We start from the raw sequence: 9,655 nt of genomic DNA, 5'->3' as shown, positions 1-9,655 counted from the left end.
AGGGCAGAGCCTGACCTGGACTGCTGCGCTCTCCCCGCCCAGCTGCAGGAGAAGCTTCCCCATCCTTGCGTTCATCAGGACACAACACGAGCTGCCTTGGCCCAAGCTAAGCATTCAGGCTCTGCTCCACCTGGAAGCCACAGAGGCTGGGAGCCTCATTAGCAGAGTGGTACTGACAGCTCCCGGGAAGATCTAACTGTCCCCCCTGGCCCCCAGGGCAGGGCAGGTGTGTTGGAGAAAGAAACCCTCCCCGGCTGGCTAGGCCCCAAGAAGCCGAATGTGGAAGGCACGGACGACACCCAGACATATGGAAAACACTTGCCTTTCTGCTCAGATGCAGAGGGAGGAGCCTCTGGAAACCCTCCTGAGCCAATGGGAATGCAGGTGCCTGCAGGTCCCAATCGAAGCAGCCAGCTGGGGCCAGCTAGAGAAGGGGGTGGTGTGCAGCGGCTCTGGCTAGCCTTGCTCCCCCAACACCCGGAAAGGCTGCAAGCAAGGGCGTCCTGGGACTGCAGAGGTAATCCTGGCAGGGGCCCTCCCAAGTACCATTTCATTCTCGCTGTATGGGGTTGGGGGATCTGATTAAGCCTCACTCAGAATGAGCCATTTCTACGACAAGCTCAATAAAGTCTGTTTTAATTGTCAGACTCCTTTGCCTTTGCACACGCAGAGGAAGCCACCAGGCCCTGTGGGGAGCAGAATCCAGACCCCTGCAAAGCCAGAGCGCTTGTTCCTGGGTGAACCTGGCTCAGATGGGCCCACACCGTGGCTTCTGTCAGATTTAGAGAAAACTCCTGGCTCATCCATCTAGGAGCAGTCCCTAGGCTGTGGTGGCTGGGAAAGCAGTAATGTGGCACAAAAGAGGACAGACCCCAGCAAGGCCAGTGAAAAGCAGGGTGGCTTAGGGCTACCTCCTCCGGGGGGGCGGGGGGCGGCTGTGATCTCAGGGCTCCTTAGGACTCCGAGGCAGCACACATTTTCAAGTGGCTCCTTCACATTAAACTATACGTGGTCCACGTTGCATGTGTGGGCCTGAGGACTGGGTCCCCACGCTGGGCTGAGCCCCTCTAGGTGCGGACAGCAGGGTGGGGGCAGGGAGCATAACCCCTGGGCTCGGGGATGGATGGGATTCCCCCAGAGCTGAATCCCTTTTATTTATTTACCTGAGTCCCACAGTACAAACCCCTGGCCTGCCATCCCCCCAAAATCGACTGAGCTCCTGATTCTTGCTCCCCGATCACGGCGTGGTTCTCTGCATGATTAGCTGCTGGTTCTCCAGGCACTGCTTTAGCTTGTCTTCCGTCAGCGTCAACCGCTGCTCCAGGATGGAGACTGTCTGCAAAATAACAGGTGGTCAGGCTCAGAGGGTGCAGGGGCCACCAGGCTGTTCTGGGGATCCCCCAGCTAGTCCTGCTCAGCCACCCCCACCCGATGTCCAAATGCCAACTATCGGCTCTTCCCACCCAGGGTCCTGCCGGGCCCCTCATCTCTGGTGGCTTTTGGGACAGCTCTTGCTGTCATGTCCACTCCTCCTGCTCTGGATAGTTGTTCTCTGATGTGCAGGAGGAAGTGACACTGAGGGAAAGGAGGTGGCAGTCCCACGGGTCTTTGGTCATTCCCCAAGACAACCGGAGTCAGGAATCCCCGGCCCTGGTAGTCTGACATTTAGACGAGTTGGGAGCAAAACGACCTCCTCACTGGGGCCAGATTCTGCCCATAAACTGGACACCATCCACCATCTTCATTCCAAAGGTGAGAGCACTGCACCCACAGACGAAGGCATCCCACCTGGGTCCTCACTTTGAGCTCTTCGCCTCCATACCTGGAAGGGCTTCCAGACTGGGAGGTGAGTCCCTGAGCACAGGAGGCCCTCTGGCTTTCTGAGTGCAGTGGGGACCATGGCAGGAATGTGCCACAGGGGCTCAGGCCCTCGCCTGTCTCTGAGCCCCTTTTCTCCTCTGGAATGGGAAGCATAACGCTAAGCTCACAACAGTCCTGGAGACTCAGCATGGTGCTCGGCTTGGCCCACGTTGGCCACTGTGACGATGCGTGGTGTCACGCTGACTTCCGGAGGCTGAGCCCTTGCTCCCCGGCCTCCGCGCACACCTAGCACGCTGGCCGGCCTGTGGAGCTGGCCATCTGGGTTGCCACACATGCCAGCTGCTGGGGCTGCATGTCCTTTGTGGGCCAGGGCCAGTCTTGCAGACAGGGCGCCAGACAAGGCAGACAGAACCTACACCCCCTGTGGCTTTGGACAGAGTGTGGCAGGGCAGCAGTGGTGTCTGGGAGCTGTGTGCTCCCCAGAGAGGGGCTGGCCCACTGCCCTCAAGCACTCGCCCATGGGCCTGCCCCACTGGTCACAGGCCCACCCCAGCCCTCACTCAGCCTGACACGCGCTGGCCATGACGGCTGTGCTCACCATTCGCTCCCCTCACAGAGGGCTGGTTGAGTGCCTGTGTGCCAGACCCACAGCGGGCACTGGGCAAGTCCACTGTGAACAGGCATCAGAGACGGGTCAGATAAGAAACAGCGCTTTCTATTAATTCGCCCCATTCGTCTGTGGGCTTTCCCAAGAGGTTTCACAGCCTCCCCTGAGGCTCCATGGAGGCTCTGGGCCTTGGTCCAGTGGAAAGTTTCCTTCCATCCACTTAATGAAACAGTGAAACATTCTGGGATGGAGTTTCCCGCTAAGGCTGCTATAAATTCTCGAAACATCCTAACTAATGTCAGCCACTCATGGAGGCCGCTCCTTCCGGGGGCCGGCCTCTTCTGAGCTGGCCGGGGCTACACAGGCTCTGAGCCCTGGGCCACGGGACAGGGCCTAAGAAGCTGCTACGCCTGGAGCAGGAACTGCACCCTGCGTGGCAGAGCTGGGCTGACACAGCCCCACTCCCTCTGCGCCAGCCGCCCATGGAGGGGGTCTGCCTCTTGTAAAAGTGGTGGTAGAAACAGCCCTGGCTGGCCCAGGGCAGCATTCCTGGAAGTTTCCACTGGCTGCTGCAAAACTCACACTGAGCCAAGCTCCAAAGTCATTCTTCATCCAGACTTTTTCCGATGGCCATGGACTCCAGGCCACGGTGGGGGAGCCAGGCTGCTTTCCTCTTCTGGCCCCGCTCCGTCCCCTTTTCCAACTTTTCACAGGCACCGACCTTCCAAAAGTAGAGGCAGTGGGTGCTGGGCCAATGTCAATACCAGGGGTCCACGCATTTCACGAGGCCTCCCTAGGGGGCCCATACTTCAGCTTGGTAGAAATATGGCCATTATATTTGTCAATATTAAGTTTCTCTGCACAGAAAAGCTTCACTTATTTCCCATCCAGCCCCCTGAATCGAGGGTGCCGAACCAACTGTGGGCCTTTCCTTTGGGAGCTTGTAGGGGGTGCTTCATTGCATGTTATAGACAAACAGGTTTTTAAAAAGTCCCCCACACCTCACCCCTGCTGCCTTCCGGCTTCTCCCCTTTCCAGCCAAGCTTCTGGAAGAGTCATGTCACCTCTGTTCTTGGTCCCCACCTCTCCCCTTCCCCCTCTGGCCCCAGCCTACTCTGCCAAGGTGCTGGGTGGCAGCCCCCATCCAGGGATTAAGCCCATCAGGCCCCTCCCAGCCCCCTTTGAGCCCCCGTCCTCAGATCCAGAAGGATGGGCCAGGGAGAGGAGCGCGCCAGGATGGCTGCAGGCTAAGGCTGTCTGGCATTCTCGGCTTCTCAGATTGTCCCTAGTAACCCTCCAATACAGCAGGACCTGGTTTCATGGAAAGCGGCGCTCCCTCACGATACAGTGAACCTCAAAGTTCTAGGCTCTGACTTGGCCATGTGTCTCCCCTCCAACAGGGATGGGAAGGCTCAGAGCTGCTGGCCCGAGGCCGCCAGACTGCGGGAGTTGGGAAGAGCATCCGGGAGAGGGTGTGGGTGGGCGGGCGGCGGGGGCATCGCCAGCAAGGGCTGCTTCCGGGCCGTTCGTAGTGGGAGCTCCCCACACCACGTGCTGGGCACACAGCAAGCCACAGGTCTGGGCAGCCTCGCCCTTCCCTCCTGCTGCCCAGGGCCATGCCAGGCAGCCTGCCCACTGCTCACCCACCTCATACTCTGGGTCTGGCCCTGGGAACCCTCCTTCTACCACACGGTGCCCAGACTAGGAGGGCGAGAGGGAGCACCGAGCTGCCTGGCAAACACCTCCGCCGTCTTTCTGGGTCCACACTGCCCACCCAGTCAGCTCACCTTCCTTTTGTTCAAGGGCAAATGAGAACTGACCTTCCCAGCAGCTCCTTGACCTACACGGCCTCTCCTCTTACTCTGTCCCAACCTCTCAGAAAGGCCCCAAGGAGGGGCAGGATGCGTCTAGTGGCAGATGCCACTGAAGGAAATGGCCCTGCCTGACACGGGGCAAAGGGAAACTGGAGAAAGGGCTGGGGAACCAAGGCCTAGCTCCTGGGACTCGTCCATTCTGGGCTCCAAACACCCACAGACTGACTCCTCTGGTCTGCTGACCTGGGGGGATCCGGGCTGCTCACTCCCTTCTCCCCATGCCATCCAGGCAGCTCACTCCTCAAGTCCCCCCTGTACCTGGTGCGTGGCGCCCAGACTCGCAGCGGAAGGACTCAGGAGTGGGCTTTTGGTTCAAGAACCACCCTGATGGCTCTCGATACTCCGCTCCAGGGGTGCTCTTGGCAGCTGTGGCTCACGGAGCCCTCACGAGGTGCCAAGCGCTCTTCAGCCATCCTCAGGCTTGGAGCCTTATCACCCCCATTTCAGTGAGGAAACCGAGGCATACACGGCTTCTACACGACAAACCTGGGCTGTGACTCCCGGTGGGCTGGCTTCAGAGTGTGGGCTAGGCGCTGGGGACCACGTGCCTTTGTCGTCCCCATCAAGCACACAGAAAGCGAGGCCTAGCCTGACTCCCTTCCCCCCACTCATGGCCACGCGATCCCAGGAGACTGGCATGTCCCCCAGCCCCACGCCCACACTCGAGCAGCCTGAGGAGGAACCCGTGCATCTGTTCTAACCTAGTGGCAGCCACTATCTGTCCTGCCCAGCCCAGCACACCTGGCCTGGTGGCTCCAGATTAAATGAACAGAAGCAGTGGGAAGGGACCCCCAGGGTCACCACCTCCACACCAGCAGGCCACTCTCAGGCAGTTCCCAGGCCTCAGACAAGCCCATCTCCATAAAGCAGAGTCTCTCACCTGGCTAAACATTTCGGTTTGGAATGGTCACGGAAGTCACAACTTTGAGCTATGAAAAGACACTATGATAGGAACAAAAGGGACACACTGACAAGAACCTTTCATTGCTGTGCAACGACAAACCACCTTAATTTCAGACGCTTTCCTTCACTGGGGTGACAACAGTAGTGATCAGCCCCACACACTCTGTGCAACTCGCCCAGGTCACTGCTGGGGCCCCACCCCTCAGAGGCTGGGCTCGACTTTAAACAAGGTACCTCCCTTCCTGAGGCGGACCCCACACCACTCGCCCAACACTGTGCCTTCCAGGGTCACGGTCTTCACCTGCGAGCTGTGGGGTGGCGGAGGGGCTTGTGGGGTAAGGTCCTAGGGAATCCAGAAGTTTCAGCTTCAAAGTCACACCTGTCAGAGGGTTACCTAGGGGGCTTGTTTCTGAACCACCTTCTGAGTTACCGGCAATTTCCAGGAAGTCACAGCCCTTCTCATGGAAAACTGAGCCCTTGGAAATACTCCCGTCTGCTGTCGGATATATTCTGTTGTTTCTGTAGACCCAGAACTGGCCTACTCGGCCTGCTGCCTGATTTGTAAACGCCACGTCCATTTGTTTACAATCGTCTAGGGCAATTTTCAGCTACAGTGGCAGGTAGACTAGTTATGACAGAGACTCATAACCACAAGCCTACGCCATTTCCTGTAAAGAAAAGCTTGCCGACCCCTGCATGCCCTAGACGACCTCCACTCACTCAGACCCACACTGTGCAGTAGCACCTGCCCGTTCAGGCCTGTGCCAGGCCCAGGGTGACAATGGCACAGACAGACTCAGCTGGCCCTGTGGGTGTGCTGGGAAGAATGGAGGGGTCTGGCCTGGTCAGGGCCCCAGGAAGTGAGCAGTGAGCAAAGGCTGAGAAGCTCACCAGGCCAGAACGGTGCTGGGCTAAAGGGCCGGTGTGTACGAAGGCAGAGGTGGGACGGAAGGCACAGAGCAGGCAGGATGGACCAAAGGAGGCTCGTGTGCAGGAGCGAGGGCAGATCTGAGGAGGCAGGAGACGGGTGGGGCCCTGCAGCCGTGCTGGTAGCCTCCCCCCAGCCTCGGAGCAACGGAAGGTGCTGGGGTCCTAGGCCGTGGGGGCGCGAGATACCTCTGGCTGCGAAATGGGGGTGCTCTGGGCAGCGGCTGTGGAAGGGTGAGATGGAGGCGAGAGAGAAAGAGAGGGGATGGTGGTGGCTTTGTCCAGAGGGGGCTCAGGAGAAAAGGGGACAACCACAGGTACCCACGAGGCATGAACCACCACCACCCGGCGGTACGTCAGATGCGGACAAGCGAGGAGGAGATGTTCCCTAAGGCCAAGAGCACAGACCGGGCCTCCCGACAGGACAGGCGGAGGGCGAGGTCCTTCTGAGAGGGTCAGTCAGGCATGGGGTGGCTGGGAAGAAGCCTGGGCCAGCAGCAGGGTTGGTTTGCATTTCTGAGGTCATCCCCACCCCTGGGAGCAGCCGGGGGCCCGGGGAGTGGAGGGGCAGTGAATCCACAAGCCCCGGACACCAAAGGTGAGCTGAGGACCGGATGATGTCACTGATGCCACTGAGATCCACTGGGAAGCAACCTGGGTGGGCAGTGAGGAGAGACTGCCCAGTCCCAGGGACCCAACACGGAGGATGACGGATGGAAACGTTGGGGACCAAAACCAAGAGCATGGGCCAGGGCTTTCCAGCATGAGTGGCCCCGAGCTCTCCAGGGAAATGCTCCCGGGAGAGGCTGCATGAGGTGACTCACTGACATCGTGACCCGTCTCCCACTGGGCAACATTAAGAGGGTGAGCGGCTTCTCACGCACAGTGCAGGGCCTATGAGACGTTTCCTGTGACACCCTGAAGGGCCTTCTGAGTGTGGCAGAAGAATAACCAAGTTTATTTTTAGTCCCCAAAGAACTGTAGTGATGCCCAAAGAAGCTGCACCAAATGCCAGTCCCCAGCGACACGTGGCACGCAAGGCACCAGCTCCAGTGGGAAAGCACACAGCGCATGGGCCATTCCAACAGACCCCTGCCCCAAAGCTCGCTGCCTCAGACGCTTCTTTTCTCTACCGGCAGTTTCCAGGTGTCGGCCAAAGGCCGGATAGGGGCCCGGGGGCTTTGGGACCTGGAACAGTTGAGTCCGGCTCCCACTGTCCCCCAACCCCACCAATGGCAAACTGGCGAGTTCGGGTGCCCTGTGTGGGACAGAGCCTGGGTGTGTGTATCTCCGTTGGCCTCCAAGGTGGCCGAGGGTGAGCCTCCACTCCTGCTGTGTGTGATGGGGACTCAGGCATCTGTGGGCTTGCAGGGTGACTCACAGCCGCAGTGACAGCCTATGGGCTCTGTGTACGGCCAGGGAAGAGTTTGCACAGCGGAGGTGAGTCAGGTGCCCCGAGAGAAGGAGCCCCACGGGGAAGTGGTGGCACAGGGCAGGGTGAGGGCAGGGCCCAGTGGCCTCCTGGAGCACTGCACAGTCCCTTCTCGCCATCCTGTCCCATCCAGTTCCGCCATGGCAATATCCCTGGGCTTGGTGGCCCTTTCCTTTGTCCCCCCTTTCTTCTTTGACCACCTATTTCCCAGCACCCCACTTCCTCACAGCCCGACCTCCCCCACTTCTTTCAGCCTCACAGGAATCTCTCCCCAGCCGTTTCCTCTTGAGGTGGGCTTGTCCCGCATTTTCTCTCAGCTCTTTCCTTCCAGTTCCCATTTCTGCTTCTCTTTTAGGCCTCTGTCTCATCCCCTTTTCACGTTGTTTGGGGAGAAGGTAAGGAGAAAAGCAGTGGGATGCATGTCCGGCCCACAGGGACCGAGCTCTAGGTGAAGTCTGGCCCGTTGAGGCTCACCTGAAGGAGCGCCCCAACTCTGGCCTCTGACAGGGTTCCGGGAGGTTCTCGTGAGACACAGATCTCAGTCGTATTTTTCAAAGATTTCAAGAAAGAAGAAAAACCCATGGCATCCAATTCTTTTCTAGCGCTGGTAAATTTATAAAAAATGCTCTTAAAATAAAATTCAAATGATAAATTTAAAAAAAAAAAAGACAATATAAGCCGGGCCAAAGGAAATGCATTCCAAGTACAAGACACAGCAGGTGCAAAGGCCCTGAGGCAGAGAAGAACATGGCACACTCAGATCTGTCAGGAGGCCAGAGTGGTTGGTCGGGACTGGCTGAGCAGGGAAGAGAGTGTGGTGGCCACAAGGGAGGTAGCAGGGGGGCCCCAGGACTCTCACCCAAATGGGACAGGAGTGGGGAAGCCCCCACTCCCTGGCACTGCCTCGCAACTCGCAGGTCTGAGCAGGTATGGCCAAGGATGGTGGTCTCCCTCCACGCCTGTGGCCAGTTGTCAGAGTGCTGGCTCCAGAGTGAACTCTGGGAGAAGAGGCTGGGCCTGGGAACTGACCACAATAGGCAGTGAACGGAAGAGAGTGAATGGCACTTGAGGACACAGACCAAGGGCATACCCTCCAAACCAGGTCCCTTAATGTAGCTGCTCTTCCTCCCAAAGACACACTGCTGCTGCCACTTTTCCTGAAGGCTTCCTGCATGTACCCCACCTGCAAATGTAGCGGGAAAACCGGGCACCCCCGGTTTTCACACATCTGACATCACACATCTGTCAGGTGCCCACCATGTGCAGCCAACAAGGCTCTGGCCTGTAGGGGCTTCCAGGCACTGACGTGGCCACAGTACAAGGCCTGTCTGGGCTGGCTTTTGGCAAAGCTGTTCCGCCAGGACTGACAGTGAATAACATTTTGGAGGAAGGGGAAAGAACAAGGGTGATTAGCCAGCCATTCTCTGCATTTCCCAGACATTTGACTAGTTCCTTACAAAATGTTTGCACTGTGCAGGCCTCACTAGGCTTCTCCACGGCACTCCCCAATCCCGTCCAGCTCTGGGAGCAGCTCGTCTTCCCAGAAGCCCCGGACCCCAGCCAGGGCACTTCTGCATGTCTACTTCCTGCTCTTAGCAGGGCCCTCGGTGGTGCATGGGGCCCTCTTAGGTGAGTGGTATTAGTTCTGTGGACGATATTCCCTCCTGGGCCTCCTCAGAACTAGGAAGACAGGAGGCACGGAGGTGGACAGGGTGGCTGGGCCAGAAACAGACTAATGATGGAGGCAGAGAGCTTCTGTCCAGCCGCACATCCCCTCAAGCACTCTGCCTGGGCTGGGGGCACAGCAGCGAGGGACACTACAACTGCCCTGGATGGCAGGCTAGCAGGGACGCCAGGAGATGGGGCATCAGTGTCCCAGTGGGGAAAGATGAGGAATGGGACCCGGGAGCTGCTGCATGAGCAGAGGCTGCCAGGGCCACGGCATGGGCACAACCTCGGACAGAGAGAGGTGTGCTGGGCAGAGGCGGCCCTGGGTGAAGGCCGGGAGCGGGCAGGGGGTGTGGGGCGCGCAGCAAGGGCTGACAGGGCTGCAGAAAACAAACATCAGGATGAGACTTGTGTCCAAGCCAC

General features: G+C 58.7%; 1 protein-coding gene across 3 annotated transcripts in view; it reads right to left on the bottom strand.

Annotated features, from left to right (window-relative positions):
* Positions 1 to 1,113: 1,113 nt before the first annotated feature.
* Positions 1,114 to 9,655, bottom strand: part of POC1A (POC1 centriolar protein A) — a 64,093-nt gene continuing 55,551 nt past the window's right edge. For all 3 annotated transcript variants that reach the window (XM_019753299.2, XM_019753298.2, XM_019753297.2), the window contains one exon: positions 1,114 to 1,336. In XM_019753299.2, the coding sequence (XP_019608858.1) occupies positions 1,238 to 1,336 (99 nt within the window). In that variant the 3' untranslated portion in view covers positions 1,114 to 1,237. The remainder of the gene's footprint in view (positions 1,337 to 9,655) is intronic.

This window comes from Rhinolophus sinicus, linkage group LG10 (assembly GCF_036562045.2).
Source record: "Rhinolophus sinicus isolate RSC01 linkage group LG10, ASM3656204v1, whole genome shotgun sequence".
NCBI lineage: Eukaryota > Metazoa > Chordata > Mammalia > Chiroptera > Rhinolophidae > Rhinolophus > Rhinolophus sinicus.
Note: the sequence above shows the minus strand (reverse complement) of the source record. Positions and strands in the feature narration are given on the sequence as shown.